Here is an 18,575-nt window from a genome sequence, read left to right on the forward strand (position 1 = left end):
GATCTTGGCTAGAAAGGTAACATTTAATCCTCGCACACTGCCAACAACTTGCAGCACAATCCGGAAGTTTTGCACCATTTATTAACTCCTCAAGACACTCCGCCGCACCGTCTCGGCGGACACTGTCAGCTTGCGGCTGTCAGTTCTGTAGAAGAGATTTGGCGGACGGAATTGATGAAAAAAGTTGGACTTCTTATCAACTGCAACTACGGTATGCTGGGCACTAACTAATCTTCGGCACGGTTTCATTAATCTGCATTCAAAGTTACTCCATCATCACCATCGGTGCGTGGCCACAACTTTTCCCATGGGATGGTGGCTTAGTTTTGGGTATTGGTGTTGTGAGAATCTTAAAGGTAAGAAAAAAAGTAAGCCGTCCATTTTATTTAAGTCACGTTACTGCCCAGATTTTGGGGCGGGAAGTAATGATGTAGAGGTTTTGTTTTTTTGCTCACAACATCAAAGAAATTCTTTTGAGGCAATTATCGGAATTTTGTTAAAAAACTTGGTTAATTATTATTATCTTTAACATTCATTAAATATGAAATGTTTATTTATTTTTTAACGATAGAACGGCCTGGCCGTATTGATTAATCTTCTTCTTCTTCTTCTTCTTCTTGGCGTAACGTCCTCTGAGATCTTGCCGGTCATTTACGGCTTATGAGACTTATTTTTTCCGCATAGCCAGATAGTCAGTCCTTGCTACGGTGGTACACGGTCCTGATGGGATTTGATCCCCGGTCCTGCCGGGTGGACCTTTGCCACCACCGGGCCGCCCTCATTGATTAATCCTAACTTACACATAGAAACACCTTTCACCTTAGCTGGGAGGCTTTTCTTCCTCCGAGCCGTGAAAGGGCACCTTATCCCGGGTGTGCTCGGTATATTAAACGTTTATGTTATACAATTTTTTTTTGTTATAAGTAGTACACTGCGTAACTTTTTGCCTTAAGAATAAGACATTTAATGTGTATCCATACTGTGACCTCTACTAACAAATTCAAATTTATAAATTTTCATTAAAAATTAAAAGAAAATGATTTTGATAACATTTTTATAAACTTTTTCGATTGCCAATCCCTGATTAGATTGCGTCAGTATTTTTTTCCGATTTAATATTCACTCCATTTATACCTTTGTTTCCAGCCGTCACTCATCACCTCGCCTTATATCTATCGTTCCAGTATCACCATATACGCATCTATCAAACGATCCGGTAGCGATCCGATTTATGAGTTCGCTTGTTTGAGAGCTGTTGAACACGATGATGCGTACCCCTAACTACCACTACTACCACCTTCGTCTTCACACCAGCGAAACATGAGCCACACGCAATCGTTAGATGATCGTGGCACCAAGCGACAGCAGCACACGAAACCATACGCACCAATACCGCTTAGTTTCGCCACAGCATCAACGCTACCGGCCACGGTAACGGGAGCGACCGGGCACTTTGTGACGACACTCAAGCGCACGGTAACGGGGCCCTCTACTACATCTACAACCTTCAATCTGACCGAGCTGCTCGATCGCACCACGCGTTCCCGAAGCGTCCCGAGTCTAGCGGCCAGTGCTGCCAGCATTGGCCGGGCCGCATCCCATGTGGTCGTCCGCCGAAGCCGTACGCTAGCGGCCCCACCGACGGCAAACGTCAGTGAGCTGTTGGATGCCGGTAGCGGACGTGAGTACGATCCAGCGCTGGACGATGGGCGATCGCTGTACGATCCCCTGGCAACTACGATTGCGATTGTTAACCGTGCGGCGGAGCAAACGTTCTTCAGCACCATCTATCCAGCATCGTCCCTTACCGACGGTAGTGTCCTGTTCGAAGGCAGCACCTTGGTGTTCGATCCTGTCCCCAGTGCTACCAGTGCGATCGCGACGGTTGCGCCGGTCGATACGACCGCACGCTCGATCGAAGCACCAAAAGCGATGGACGAACACTTTCTGATCGCGAACTGGCAGGATTGTGTCGTGGTGATACTGTTCTGTCTGCTGATCGTAGTGACTGTGATCGGTAACACGCTCGTCATACTGTCGGTCATCACGACACGCCGGCTGCGCACCGTTACCAACTGCTTCGTGATGAGTCTGGCCGTGGCCGACTGGCTCGTCGGTATCTTCGTCATGCCTCCAGCCGTAGCGGTCCATCTGATAGGTAAGTAGGGGATGGAAGCAGACCAAGAAACGCACCGGAAACGTCACACCGTACGGTTCCCGGCTGTTTTAATCGTTCGCTTTATCGTTACGCCGACCGTAAATTGTTTGTTTGCATTGCCAACCATTTGCCAATTCAAGCTCAAGTGTCATCTCCACCACTCGTGACCCTTCTCCCTCCAACAAGGGGCAACACTGGCAACAGCGATTCTTCTGATCAGGCACGCACACAAATCGAGCACATACGATACAATTATGGTGCCGTTCGATTGCCGTTGCGAATGGAATGTACGATAAACATTCCACGCGTTACAAGTGTAAATAAACAACAAAACTCTTATGATACACAAATACTGAAACAGCCGGAACAAATCACTTGCATTCGATATCGAAATCTTCTCCGAAATCGATCGATCTGCACCTCGTTTCGGATGACCGTAACGGCACCAGAAGACGGCACCGTTTGGCAAAAAAAAGTTGACAAAGTTCGTTTGGAAGTTTCCCGTGATCCGAATGTTTCAAGGGTAGTTGGTGAATTTGTCCCTTATAACCACCATCAGCACAACCAGTGACCGGCCTTCCAACCGGTGGCCTTGATTGTTTGCCTTGAATGTCGTTGACGGTTGCCGTTTCTACACCGTGATCAGTTTTTGGCAAGTGGAACCCATGTTGTATCCCACCGTTAAGCGTCCCCGAGTGGGTAAACTTTTCCGTCTCGATGGTACGCCAGTGGACGACCGTGTGGCCAAACCTTTGGCCATCGGAAGTAAGAAAAAGTAATAATAAAAAAGGAAAAAAAAACAACGTCTTCCTGCTAGCAGCTTGAACACAACATGAAGAAACGAACATTTCTATTTACAATCCACCGTCCATGATTGGAAAGAATCGTCCTTGTAGACGAGACGCTACTCGGTTGAGTTGTTTTGTTCTTGGTTGGTAATATGTGTTGCTGTTGTGGTTTTCTGTGTCCTTTTTTTTTGGGTGTTGTTGTTTGCAACATCATGGCAAAGACATCTTGGTGACCCTTTTTCAATGTGAAGTTGATAAATTGATTTACGATTCTTTTTCAAATTTACGACGTTGTCAAATTGGTATTCAGCTGTCACAGCAATTGTTACGATGTGCTTATCAGAGCGATTTTTACACGAAAGCTATACGAAAGGGATGTTATTACGTTTAGGTAATTATCGCTTTAAAGCCGATAATAAATAGATAAATTGAGATGTATTAGCGTTAAATCAAATTATAGCACAATCGATGTGATTGTCAGTGATTGATTTCCTTAACTCATCAAGTGAGACTTTTCAAACTAAACTGTCCCATTTTTATATGAATGTATCATGTTAGATTGTGTGAAAATTGCTGACCGCGAGAGAGCGTAATTTACTTGAGCTTTGAAGAAAACTTTTGTTTTTGAGTCTTACATAAAATACACGTCTTTTGCACCATCGCCTAAACTACCACAAACATTTTGTGAAAATCTGATATTTCTAATTGAATGTGGTATACTTACCCGGATAAACGATATTCGTACGCAGAACACTTCACTTTCATAAACCGCAGGAAAGCATTTACTTCGTGGAAACTATTTCTTCGCGGCATTTTGCTTTTATACACTGACATTTTCTTCTATCACTTTAACGCACATTTAAAACACCATTGACACTTTTAAAACACCATGCAATAAGCTCATAACTAACTTTCAGTATGAACTCATATTAAAATAACTTAACTTAACTAACTAGGCAGATATAATTTTTTAATCACGAACAAGTAACTAACATTTGCATTTTTTCTAAGCTCAAAAGCACATACACACTTTAATGCGCTCTGGCACATTTCAAACAGCACACACACATATAGTGGCCACATTTTGTATAAACGATTAAGATATAAGAAGAAATAAGAAATAATCTCACTGATTAATAGATAACACTTTATTTTGTAATCTATCACTTTTATCAGTTTAAGTTTTTTTTTATTAATTTCAAATTTTATTAACTGGCCGAAGCTAATATCACGCGATTATGGCACGGCATAACACAAATGCAAGCTTAGTACACGCATAGATCACAAATCTTCTTATCGATCACGATTACCAGGATACTGTTTGAACCGAAACTGTATTGATGAGTTATAAAATGTCAAAAGAATTAATCAGGAGGCAAACGCACTACCTCAACACTCCATCTTTAATGGCGTCTTTACTTCACAATTTTTAAACTTTACGCGCTTTTTGTACATTATTTGCATTCACTTCGACAGTACTGTTTGTGATTTTGGGCCGCTTAACGCACTGCCGTTCTTCCTTCACTTACACACACTAACAAGAATCACGCGATCACACGCAGGCACAACGGAAGATGACGCTTAGAACAGTTCGAACATGTGCTAAGTAAATCTTCACTGTTTTACATCAAATGAACACACTAATTGATGTAATAACTATTCTTTTAATAAAATACGATCCTCAGGGATATAGGACATCAGTTTTTACCAGCGAAGAACTAAATTTTCAAAGCGTTTTATAAATGCTTTTTCTTCATTACTGTGACGTACTGCTGTCCGATCGGTACTGATCACACTTTCACTTTATCTCATTATCATGATCTATTCGGCTTCGTTATCACGATACACTCACACAACTATAATTGGCGAAGCTGCAGACTCTCGATTTCTCTCATTCTTTCACACACACTTCGCTCCTCGTTGGGAGATTAACGAATAAAGCCTCGTAAAAAATGCTCTCGAACAAATCCGTTCTTAAATTTATGGTATGGTAAATGTAGGCATAGAAATAATTTTTAATAACACAAAACACAGTTGTTGTGATTAGTAGAAAAATGCGAGTGTGCCGTGGCTAGAAGAAAGGTTTTCTTCTCCTATCAACATTCATTCACAATTTCCGTTCTTCGAAGCACTCTTAACGTTAAATCCGCGACTGATTTCACCATAGATTTTCACCACCAAAATGTGGCTACCGACAGACAGCCGACATGTCTGGGCACGATCGTAAACATTATACGAGCCAACCAGCACGATTGATTTTATTTCCCGAGTATTCGCAGGTTCCAACATACCCTTTTCCGGCACAGATATTTAACTGAATCATTAATTTTAGCAACAAACCATTTTAGGCTGACTGACATAAACTGAACGATAAACGATCCGTTTTAAGATGAAGCAGTAAACCACAAAAAAATGGAGGAAAATATATGACATCTTACAAGTGCGGTTATCCAGCAGTTTGAAGGCTAAGAACGGCAATAAAAGTAGTCACGTTCCTGGTGGGGAAAAAAGGAATCAGTCAGCATCATTTTCATTTTCAGCACAAAGTGCTTTATGGCTGTGAAAAGCCAAAGCATTAAATTTTCCTAATGCTCCAATCCTTTTTATACAGTCAACAAAAGGGACGCTTTTCCAAAAAAAAAAACGGAAATGGATTTTTTTTTCCATAATCCACATCTCCATAACTGTGCCGCCTGGTATTCGGTTTCATGCAAATTATAGCTGCATTTCGATTGGATGTTTCACCCATACATTCACCTGTATGCAGCAAATGCTATTCGTTTAATTTACTCTCGACATTCCAATTTCTTCTAATTATATAACCGCTAATTCTCGTCCTGGTAAGTGGCTTTGGTCGGGTGCAAAAAAAACCGTAAGTGCATTACGGTGCTAAATTACTTCGCGGTGAGCGTGGGCGCAATTCTATCACTCTGGGCCAGCTTTTCCTCCTCTCGCCCACGCGCGAGGACACCCAGGTGCTATTAAACTTGGCTTCGTTTCAAACACAACACAACAACACATCGAGAAAAATAACATTCCCGAAGGGATTAACCATGATGGGGGACGGTACAAGTACGATGGAAATGGATGACACAAAAAGGTCAAACCCGCTTCATTGATGCGCTTCGCTTTTAATCTGCCCTACGGGCGATGCAGTCACGTTCTGCAACCGAGCTAAAAGGGTTTTTTTCTTCTTCTCTGTTTTACACTGGTACACTTTCATTGTTGCTCCTTTTAATTTCAGCTCCTATTTCCCATACCGTTTAGAGAATTTTTCCATTCTTGCTCGTCCCACCGGTGATCGGTGGGAAATCGGTAACTGTGCACTTGTGCTTCGGCACATCCTTCAAGGATATTCGTTTACGGAGCGTTACTCACGTCTCACATGAGTCTTCCACCGGGGGACAGGCAACATTTCATTCCCATTTCAGATTCCACAACAATCACACTGCGAATGGAACCCATTGGCAGCCCTTTTTTTACCAGAGTTTCACCCAGTAAGACATGATTGAGTGATATTACTTTTAAAGACAAACATGGCTGTTGCGCCTGGTAAGATGGTTGCCATCCGCTAAACAGCTTCGACTCATTCCACTCATTTGGCGTTGGCATTAATGGTACGAATTGCCGTTGTCGTACCTAGTGACGCCCTTGGCCTCCAACTCCCCTCTCCTTGCCCACCCAAAAGCCCAGGACATTTTTCACTGCTTCGTAGTATTTTCTTTGTACGATTTTTATTCATTTTACTGCTTTGTTTTCTCCTTACAGGGTCCTGGCCGCTCGGATGGATTCTGTGTGATATATGGATCTCATTAGACGTACTTCTATGTACAGCATCAATTCTCAGCCTTTGTGCCATTAGTATAGATAGGTATGTACTTGAGGGTAGCACGTGTTTGAATGTGTTTTCCTCTCTCTTCCTTTTTTCTTTTTCTTGCTTTTCAATGTTCTCTTGCCGCACTGTTAATCTAACCTTTTCATTCCATACATTCCGAACACACACACATCCAGTGGCAGTGGTGCGTTATGGGATCGCTAATGCTGTGTGGAAAACGCGGCCTATACACATACGAACAAGCAGGTAACGCTTGTTAGTGACTACCTTTCTCCTGGGTAATGGTGACGAAAAATTTTCACCGAACGGTTTCCAACGATATCGGAAGCTTTTTCTTTTATGCGCTTCCTCTTGCTTCCACACCGTGACACAAGGCGTGACGTAGCAGAGTGGAAAATTGCTCTGGGTGCGGCCAGTTTTGACGTTGACGTTTTTTTTTATTTTTGCACTTCCAATAGGTGACGCCGCTGATGGTTTGCCGTTTAACGGTGTACGTGCTCTATATCGTTGCTATAGGGACTGGTAAATTATTACACGCCTGGGCCACCCGGGTGTGTTCCATTTAATCGCGAAACAAAACAGCGTAACGTGCCAATAGAAGTTGCATTGAATTTTCCTCCGCCGTACGGTGGGAAATATTTTGCACTGTGGCTGTTAAATAGCGCAATAGTCATATCGTGAATTGGGTACTAAAAATGAATAAGTTTTGTCGCTTTTTTGTTCGGTCGTTTATGTTCGGCAAATTGTTATCAGCATTAATGGTACATCACAAAACCCGACAACATATCTCGGAATCACACAGCCAGATGGGTTTGTGTACTGGAGGCATCGCATATACACCCATCGTATCTACACAATCGGGTCTACCAATGAAGCTGAGTCGCTGTATAAACAAACAACAGTCGGTCGGCAGTGATAAAGCTCGATTGGAAAATTGCTGAGCCCATTATGATGTTACCGGTACCGGCTATATACGACCTTGCCACAACTAGGCCGAATTCTTCCTTTCTTTGTGTTGGACAAATTGGTACATCAGCAAAATGGTCCCAGTTTGAGAATTTGGTCGACTAAGCCCGCACGAACGATTTCCGCACTATCCGATAAGGTCTGTGTGTGTGTGACTTTCTTCCCGATACGGTTCTGTATGCGGTGAATGGATGATGACCAAGTATGCTGGGTTCGTTTATAGATTCACGTGTTCCGGTTTGGTGGACGAAGCATGATGGGTGGACGCGTTTGGGTGTGGAGTAGGAAGTCCAATCATGGAATTTGTTGCTAGTTTTTGTTTTTGCTATATTAACACAATATTAATGCGCACCATATGACTGAGATTGCGAGTGAATAAATAAGCGTCCATGTCACGAAATGGGCTATAATCGATAGGAATGTAATGTTGCCTCCAATCAAACCAAACTTGCATGAAGGCCCTTTCGGATGGGTTTTCCGGCGAATCAGACTTCTTTAGCAAACATTGCTTAGTTGTTTTTTTTTATTTTGGGCCTGGTGACTTCATCTTATAGTTGTGCTGCATAAAGATCGCATCGTCACAATTAATTGAGTTATTGGATTAGAGCCTTCGTCATATCACAGGATGATTAGACAAGCTATAATGGTAAGCGGTTTAGTGGATCTAATTTACTGATTGAATCAGTGAACGAAGGGATCTTTAAATCTTTTGATTTAATTATTTATATTTAATTATTACGGTAATTTAACCACATTGTCAGCCTCGAAAGGCTGAAGTGTGTACAATTTTCACAAGGCATTTCCTCCTTGTGCTTGTGCCTTATCCCGGGCATACTCGGTAGATCTGTAAATCTATCATCCATTTTTTTGTGATTGTTGAGTGTACAAGTAAATGTCCATTAAATTCGATATATTAGGGGCACGAATGTCAGTACTTTAGAGTTATATTTATTGATTGAATTGGAGTCATATTTTGATTGGTGTATTATCATTTTTACATGGGTTTCATCCAAGATTCATCCAAAAATTTTGAAGTCATAGTTGGACTAATGCAAGAAGTTCCTTCTTTTTGGTCGAAAGAAGCACAATTAACTCAATCCTCAAAACTCATTTCAAAATTAGAAAAAAAAACTTTGGAAACTTACTTAGGCACCCAATACATTAGACACTAGCGCATTTTTAACATATTTTTTTGCATAATTCCTGATTTGTTTTTATTTCCTGAAGAACGACAAGGCATTCATTCAACTGTAAATGAATTCATCTTTCGCGAATATCTGCTCTCAGTGAAAGGCAGTCATCCGTTCGTCCTGCTTAAATCATGTCGATTTCCACTTAACGTTCAGCCACGTTTACTTCTAGCAAACAGCGAGCGTTAAGCACAGAATACATTATACGGCCATATTATACCACCAAAACTACCGTGCCGCACTGCTGAATAATGGCTATGAATAATTTCCATCCAGCATTACAGCCCTTTACATTCGCCATTCGAATGAATACCAAACACCAAACGGCAAAGCAATGATGGTTCGGAAATGAGCCAAGAATTGAGGTGAAAATGAGATCTCGGCTCATTTTGAGTGAGTTAAGCAATGGTGTTTGAAGCACACACACACACCCACACCCATACAAACCCTGCAGCTTTGGAGGCGTGGTACAGTGGCAACACCTTCTGTACAGGGATGCAAATGCCAGCAGTACCTGGCCTGGTTCCGTCTCAAGATTGGCCGGATGCCAAGGAGCGTGTAGCATCATTGCACGGATGAGTTAAGATGAGCCAACGTCACCGAGGCTAACGATGATAACGAGCGCGATAATGTGCGTCCTGGAGAATGGGAAAGATACCACAAATTGATTTACATCGCACCGTTATATCGTTTACGTTCTCATCATATTTACGCCTGCTTCCTGCGCTGCAAGGCATCTTCAGCAAGGCCGTAAGGTCAAAGAAGAAGAAGAAAAAAAACGGACCGAAAACTAATTCCATGCTCTAAAATCCAAGTTCCTCCAAGATGGAGGGACGCACTATAATGTAGGTGAGAAAATTAAGGACTATTTTTCCGGAACCTTTTTCACCACTAATGGCGAAATAAATTAAGCTGTGCAACAAGAATTTAGGACCTTTTCGTGTACTGCCCTCAGTACACGGCGGTCCTCCTCTTAGTCACATTTCATCCACATTGCCGAGCGACCCCAAACAGGACGAAACACTCAGTGAAATAGTTGGCAAACTTCGTTACAACTTTTGTACACGGGGCCAATTGAACATCTAATTCAATTAAAAGTGCGCTCCGGAACGCTGTGGACGCTGTTGACAGCGGGCATACTTCGTGGTAATGATGATGGAACTCCTGAACTCATTTAGTCGAAAGTTGTTTTCCCACCTTTTGGAAATTCTGCAGACAATATACAATATATATGGTGAAACTTTCGTGCAGCAAAATTTATGTCTGATAAGGCGAATGCATTGTTTTGCTGCGATGTGCGCCCAAAGCGCTTAAATGTGACATGTAACGGCATCACCAGTTTTTTTTCTCGCTGGCATGTTGTGTACTAAATGAAGATAGTCTCTTCTGGTAAAATTCTCGTTTGCGCTAGGAAGAATTCTTATTGCGACCGGAAGAATTTGTGAATGTCAGCGCGCCACGTGGTGGTGTGCAGCTCGCACCGCAAGCAGACTAATTAATCAGCTTATCCGTTGTATTTAAAAGCTCCACCAGCAGGCGTACGACAGATTACACGTATGCATGCCACATTGTTATCGTGGAAAACCCGGCAAAATTTACACCAACCAGCCCGGGAGCAATTGTTTGCCACCCTCATTAGACGACGTCCGGGAGGAAGCGATTCAATCGTGTAGCGCCTTAAGCTGTGCTGTAGTGGTTTTCCGAAACAAGACATTCCCGCAACCATGGTACGATGGACCCCGGTATTCCATGCCGTGCGAATCCTTGAAACAGAGGAGTACTTTTAAAAGTGGGCAAAAAATGGAAACGCTTCATGGCAGTAAGCTTCGCGGTAATACTACGGATGAATGTTGCAATGGACGATTTAGCAGCTTTGCTACGCGCGGTTAAATGCTTTCCTGAGGATTCGAGGGCAAAAAAACGATAAATCCCAAATGAGTCGATCGAAAGCAGCGAACAGAATTATTCAATACGCATTTGCTGAATACACGGTACAGTAAGTCAACAAGAATGACCCCGTTTTTGGGGTACACCGAGTTCGGTGCTAAAACTTCAAAGCGGTGGTGTTATCGCGGAATTGAGTGATACAAATTAACAGCCCGTAATCTGTAGCGTTAATGTTCTTTCATTCACTGGAAGCAGAGCGTAAAATTGTTTGCAAAAACAGTATTACTCCATGAAAAGTTTTAATGTCTAACCACAAACTGATTAGCCACTCAGACCGTTGGAAAACGTATAAAAAGCAGTTATTCAAAGGATTTATCAAGAACTGTTTTTAAATTAAAGTAAAATACTTGAAGAGTATTTAGGTTTTGTTGGGCCAGTCCAGTTGCAGGTTTAAACGAATTCGTTGGATCACTCTACACGCGGGGAAATTCACACTTCGCAAAGATTTATTCGTCCCTTCTGTTGTTTACATATTTATGATCCTTGTTCGTGAATCCTAAACAAGCTCCTAAGGAAATGATTAATGCTGCTAGCGTTTCCCCGTATGAGTCCCAAATGACGGGAATTTGCACATCCATTTTCTCCATGTTTTCATTTTTTTATTGTAATTCTCTATTATTGTGATTTGCTAGAATTTTTTTAGAACTTCACACATTCATGCTTTTTTACACTTTTTCTGGATATACAATCAGCATGTTCGAAGAAAACGGCTTTTTATTTTTTATCATTTTCGTGAATCTCAACGTTTCAACAACATATTGTGAAAATTTCATATCAGTGTTCCGAGAAATAACGAAATTATAACTCAAATCTTGCATGTCCTTGTAAAACATTCATACAATGCTCAAAATTCTAAAGCGTGCCAGGTTGCTCAAATCGGTATCCAAAATTTCTTGGATATTTTTGAATCGGTAAAAAAATCGATGAATAATCACTTTCTTAAATCTTTAACATATTGTCGAAGAATAAAATATTGAATAATATCAACAATTGCAAGAGAAAGCTTGTAAATACTAGTTGGAAAGCCCTGTAAAAACATTAATTTTGGTATTTTGTTTAAAACTTCATATGGACAAGTAAGCCATTCAATAAATGAAGAAGGATTTTTTCTGTTAAATAATCCCAAAAAAGTCCCTTTTTCGTGTTTTAGAGGGTGTATCCCTGCTTAAGACTGAGACGTTTAAGATTATCTTTTAAATTTTATTTTAAGCTTAAACATGACCGTTGATGATAGAGTTTGTTTTATTTATGCTAAAATTAATTATAAATTGCCAATTTTCTTTGTTAAAACAATTAGATACTTAACAATGTATGTATGCTATCGACTGTTTATAAATTCTATTGTATCACTTGCTTGCGACAGTGACCGTATCAATTATTCTGATTGAAGCCTACCCTGTTCGCTATACACAATATGTACACATGTTATGCAAACACTGACACGTTGGTACGTTTTGTAATCCTGTACATCCACAGATATCTAGCCGTAACGCAACCATTAAATTATTCCCGCCGTCGACGCTCGAAACGGTTGGCGCTGCTGATGATCCTTGTCGTATGGGTGCTGGCACTGGCCATCACATGTCCCCCAATACTCGGATGGTAAGCGTTGAAAAGATGTCCACAGCAACGGTAACACATGCTTTCCCATTTCCCACCCAAAAAAAAAAAAAAACACAGGTACGAACCGGGCCGACGGGAGCTGAACCAGTGTCGCTACAACCAGAACGAAGGCTACGTCGTCTTCTCGGCCATGGGCTCATTCTTCATCCCGATGACGGTGATGGTGTACGTGTACGTACGGATATCATGTGTTGTCGCCTCCCGGCACGATAAGATGACGGAAATCGAAGTCCACAAGGTACGTTGCGCCGGAACGCTCTTGTTGTCTTCGGGTCGGATTAGGGGACCATTTGGACCTTAAGACCACGTGGACAGCTGTTGAATACTAATAGAATAACGCGTTTTGCTCCCGGGAAACAGTGGCCCACCGTACGGGTTCGGAGCCTGCGGAAGGCACGTGCCTGGCATGAGAGTTAGGAACGCTGAGCGTCCTTCTTTCGGGACGGGAAACACACCATCGGCCTTCCAAACAAACATTCAAATTTATTCAGCAGCAATTGTTTGTGTTTGAAAAGAAATCATGATTTATGAAACGAGCCGTTTGCCACGTCTCGTGCGTACAAACAAATTTCATGTTTACATGCCATTTGTTGCGAGGGATTTTGCCGAAGAAGTGTACCGAGTCTATCGTCCAATTTTATCCCGCCGTCGAATGGGGTGTTTGCTTTGTTTACTTTCGATCCTAAACATCCTTATCACGGACGGTCCTTTTGTGAAGACGGACTATTTATCTAGGCGTAGCTCATTTATGTTGAAGCAAGTATATATTGTTTTTATTTTTAAATAATCCTTTTTCAATTTACATTTGAATGCTTACGAAGTAAAAAAAAGGTTATAAAGAAACAATAAAAATCCGCAATGTAAACGATATTATAACCCCAGGCCACCATGGGGGGTCAGAACTAATATAATTCATTAGACAGAAAATATGACGCAACAGTAAAGTCCTGATTGTCTATAACAACATTCATTATCTCACCAGTGTATTAAGCTGGTTTTTGTTTCGGTCAAATCACTAATTAATTGCTAATGAAACATACCATATACAACTGGGTTGAATCGTGGTTCAACTGATACGGACCAGCATAAATAATACGGTTTTTCGGGGATGACAATGTCCATTTCGCCCTCACAGGTTCGGCCATGTCGTCGACTTTGCTACCGCACCAAATTTGTGCAATCTCATTCTGCTTAATTATGCGGCAGACTGCAGACGGTACATAAATTTCGGTGCTTTTTCTCTCTTTTCTGTTTTACCACCGATTCACGCTAATTATCCGAAAAATGGTTCGTTTTTGCTTATCCATTTTCGTGCCGGATTCTATCATTTGCCGATTGGCTGAAGCTTAACCATTTGCTTTTCTTGTTCATTACCGGGCTTTTTTGATTTACAGAAAAGTCACCGCATTCGTGAACCCGAGGAAGATGGCTATCAGTCCGAGCTGGATCCGATCCCATTGAGTCCGAAGCGTAAGCGTTCCTCGTCGCAGCTTTCTACCGCCACCACCACGTACGTCGCCCAGCTCGGACCGATGCTGGACGATAGTGGACCACTGAAACCGGCTACCAAACGGAACAACCACAAACATGGACCGTACGAATTGATGGACATGAGTACGGGCAGCGGTGGTACGCTGAACAAAACCGCAATCCTCTCAACGACCGGCAATGGGACGGGGGGTGGTGTGGGTGCGGGTGCTACGGAAGGACATCAGGAGCAGCAGCAGCAGCAGCGAAGAACGTGCGATGATGGAACGACTGGCCTTGACGCGATTGTCGATGATCCTGTCGTCGATCCGGTTCGTCCCGGCAGTGGTAACAGCCCGGAGAGTGTGACAAGCGCTAGCGTTACAGCACCAACGGCCGGTACTGTCTCGCCCAATTACAACCAACTTTCGACGGCCACCTCCGAACGCTGGTCGACGGGCAATAACGTTTTCAATCAACCAAGCCACAAACCACAATCCCATTCGATGGCAAGCTTCGTACCGAGCGGTACATCGTCACCACCGCCCAACCATGGGCAGCAACATTTCCACCATCATCATCACCATCACCATCATCACCATCATCATCATCACGAGGGTCGGCCAACGGCAGCGCTGGCAGCGGCGGGTGGTCTTAGACGGAACAATACGGTCAACACCTCCATCACGACCTCGACCTGCAGCACGGTACAGCTGGTCGGGGGTGGCCGATCCGCTGGCAACAACATACGCATCCACCAGAAATCCCTCTCGTCCCGCATCTCGTCGATGAAGCGCGAAAACAAGACAACGCAAACGCTCAGCATCGTGGTCGGGGGCTTCATTGCCTGCTGGTTGCCATTCTTTATACACTACATCATTACGCCGTTCCTGCCAAAGGACTGGACCGTACCGAAGCTGAGCGAGTTCTTTACCTGGCTCGGCTGGATCAACAGTGCCATCAATCCGTTCATCTACGCCTTCTACAGTGTTGACTTTCGGGCTGCCTTCTGGCGCTTAACGTTACGACGATTCTTCCGCAACAGCGAGAAGGCCCCGTTCGCCAACATACACAACCTTTCAATGCGTGCACGATGAACGGGTGCCTCAGAGCATCCTTTCCGCTTTCCAAGTTCGCTACCGGTGCCTTCCCCTTCGTTACATCCAGCGCTAGTAACACCAGCGAGAAAGATGTTGATGATTGATGAAGCAATCGAGCGACTGTTGGGCATCGGCATTTTGTGTTCAATCGAGGCGAATTCGAATTCGAGGTTGAATTCTCCCGACTGGACACCCGAATCGCCCTGATGCGATCTGCGTATCCGATTTGGTCAAATGGGCAATGACCAACGCGGGTTACGCCCCTGTGGTACGATAAGCGATCGAAGACCGCTGGAGGTGACGTTATACGGTGGTAGTACGGTTCCGGTGCAAATGTGGAACCACTTTCTGTGTGTTGTTGTTTTGATATGTTTGTTTTTACGGAATTAATCTCACATTTTTCTCGTCACTGCGTACGAAAGTATTGTAAGATATAGTTAGCTAAAAAAGTAGCTTTTATGTAGCTTAGTTGCACATTGTTAATATTGTGGGAGAAAAGTCAATTTTCTTGTTTTGTTAATATTATGGAAGAAAATTCAATTTTCTTGTTTTGTTGTTTCTCTTCACTTCCAAAACCTCATTTACTTCCCCGCGTACAGCAATGATTATGTTCCACGGGCACAATAAATGGAAGTTTTTTAATACACTTTTGCGGTATTATGGTCACGCTTTTTGTCAATCATTTGCCAGCTGGGAACCCTTACGACACGTACATCCAATTATAAATTGTGTGATTTTTTATGCCAAAACGAAAAAACGTCGCTCGTTAGTTTTTGATATCGTTGAAGAATGATTTAGTGTCGGAGTAACGAAATCAATTTTTTTTACCTTATTTACAACAAAGAGCCTTTTTTACCACAAAGGAAAAACCGGATCGATGGATGGACCAGAAACGTTTCAGCAGGACAACAATTGTCCTCCTTTTGAAGCTGAGTCATGGAAATTGAAAACACTTTAAAATGGAACTTTAACAAGGTGACGTACCTGGTGAATATCCTTCACGGAGGCGATCTTCATTCAGTTGCCTTCCATGACTGGTCACATTCAACATTGTACACGCCGTTGCTTTTGAGCCGCAACACTCTCACACGGTCAAGCACACATACACGTGAGCCGTGCCATCATTGCGCCACTCGTAAGTGTTGAGAGCTCTTCTCACCTTACTTAAACAGCTCTACACACACATACAAAAAAACGTGATGAAAGGTGGCACCAATGCCAGCAGCACCAACAACATGGCGGGAATGAAAATGAAGTGTCATCGTTCACATTTGCCACCATTTCGTTACAAACCTATTGTGTAGGATTTTATTATGCTGCCGGGTGAGCTTTTTCCCCCCTTTGTTTGGGCACATAATAGAATAAAGTGAATGAATGGGTAAAGAAACGTTCGTACAATGTCCGTGATGATGATACCGTTGTGGGGGAAAAAAATGGAAGAAACGGGACAGAGAAACGGCACAGACACAAGTGAACAATTAAATAAAATGTGAATAAAAAGAAGTCATTCAGTCATGGTAGCATTATGTACATGAACGTGGTTGTTGTGATTTATTCGAACTATTTCACAACAAAAAGGACGAATCTAGAAGTCAGATGTCAATACACATACACACGCAAAAAAAAAACGGTGAATGTTGTGATTTCAATAATGGTGTCGACGAGTTATTTTGCATTTTTTGTTTCGTTTTGTTGTCCATCCATCATCTGGAGTTATTATTTTATAATTTTTCTTTCACCAAAAAAACGCCGGATGGTTTCGATGACCCGTGAAAATGCGACATGCATTTGCAGCATGTGGGAAAACCTGCGATCCAGAAGAGGCTTACAATGGAGCAGTAAATTTTAAGCTTTGATGGATTCAATTGTTTACTTTAGGGCCAAAAAGGGAAGGAGAAAATAGCTGGTGGCACAAAGTAGATTAAAAATTATCCTCCATTAAAATTGCTCCAAAACAACAACGACAAACATAACAAAATGCTTTCACTGAAAAATTTCCTTTGCTAGGAAAATTATCCACGGAAATTCAATAAAATATTACTTCTCCTTTATGATTTATGTGTTTTATTGGTTTCCTTTTTTTGGTTTGATTAAAAATGTGTAAAACGGAAACAGATTTTAACGGATTTGAAAATGAAAAAAGGAACTAAAAAAAATTCTGTTACAAAAAGAAGAGAAAACAAACACACACACGCGCCGAAATTGTCCCTCTCGTTGATTATCGAAAAGCACGCGTCAAAGCTCATTTCCGGTCAAAACCGTTCCCGCTGTTCTGATGAAGGTTGAAACTGGACGCGAAGGTTCCCCCCCGCCCGGTAGCGAATGTCCTAACGCATTGAAAGTGATCGTGTGATAGAAAGGGAAATAAAAAAAAACAAAACAGCAATTTAAAAACTCCCTAGAGATAACTAGAGTGTTCAGCTACGAATAAAAAAAAATCGAATTGAACAGCATGATGAAAACGATGCAATGAGGTGGAAAATTAAATAAAATAAAAACCTTAAAATGACGTAAACGAATCGGCACACAGTCAGCCCGTGCTGATCGGTCAGCTAAGCAAAAGGGCTGCTGACATTAAAAAAAGAGTGATGATAGAAAGCGGAATAAGCGAACCGGTTGCTAGAAATAAAAGTAGCTTTTCCATCACAACAGACACACACACACGCACACGTTCAACAACCGGTAAACAGCGTGAGGAAAATAATTTTCCGAACGCAAACAGCTTTTGTTTTTGTTCGAGCTATAGAAACCATCTACCGTCGTCTGGTTTGAATTGAATAAAGAGGATTACTATGCCTAGACCTAGACCAAGTGGTGTTTTGTGTGTCGATGTTTTATCCTTTTTTTTTCTTTCCCTTCCATTGCACTTATTCACTTCCGGTACTCCGGCCAGACAATCCAAAAAATTCTTCGCATACTTCTGCACCGCCATTATCTGACGCTATTCTTCGCTGTTTTGTCCCGCCCGTCATATTAACATCGATAAAATTGATATTTCCGCAAACCGAGAAAAAGAATGTGACAATCAAGCCAGCGAGTAAGCGGCGAACAAATGGAACGCGCTGAGCACCGTTCACGGTTTGGCTTGTCGTTGGTCTGCCTGATGGCAATCTTACGTTCTTACGCCGAACATTGTCCTTTCCCGTGTGCCCGGGACATATCGACGGAGATGACTTCGACAGCGATTGGCTGTAAAACCTACATCAACAGTCAACGGGAACCCTCTTTTGCGGGTAAAGTGCGCCAGTATGGTCCTTCAAATAGGGCATGATTGGAATGGAAGTGGAACCGCTAATTTGACAACTGCTAGCACTTCTGCTCAATCGAACATGGCACACGCTTAAGGGGCGTTAGAAAAAAAGGATGTGATGTGAAAGATGGCGGGGGTTTGTTTCGTCCCTAAAATTGTTCCATGAAGGTATTACCGATTGCAATTGAACGATGGATGTAGTGTGAATAGCTTGATTTATATTGCTTGTGCTTATTTGAGGAAATTTAGTA

The 18,575-nt window shown here is 42.4% G+C and overlaps 1 protein-coding gene across 2 annotated transcripts in view; it reads left to right on the forward strand.

The window, feature by feature from the left end:
- The window catches only part of LOC125764963 (tyramine receptor 1-like), a 32,008-nt gene extending 14,123 nt beyond the window's left edge, over positions 1 to 17,885 (forward strand). The window contains exons 2-6 of one of the 2 annotated variants that reach the window (XM_049429731.1): positions 1,147 to 2,158; positions 6,715 to 6,817; positions 12,361 to 12,486; positions 12,565 to 12,745; positions 13,902 to 17,885. In XM_049429731.1, the coding sequence (XP_049285688.1) occupies positions 1,321 to 2,158; positions 6,715 to 6,817; positions 12,361 to 12,486; positions 12,565 to 12,745; positions 13,902 to 15,071 (2,418 nt within the window). In that variant the 5' untranslated portion in view covers positions 1,147 to 1,320 and the 3' untranslated portion in view covers positions 15,072 to 17,885. The remainder of the gene's footprint in view (positions 1 to 1,146; positions 2,159 to 6,714; positions 6,818 to 12,360; positions 12,487 to 12,564; positions 12,746 to 13,901) is intronic. The other variant, XM_049429730.1, reaches the window with a different exon arrangement.
- Positions 17,886 to 18,575: the final 690 nt, after the last annotated feature.

The sequence above is a fragment of the Anopheles funestus genome, chromosome 2RL (assembly GCF_943734845.2).
Source record: "Anopheles funestus chromosome 2RL, idAnoFuneDA-416_04, whole genome shotgun sequence".
NCBI classification, from domain to species: Eukaryota; Metazoa; Arthropoda; class Insecta; order Diptera; family Culicidae; genus Anopheles; species Anopheles funestus.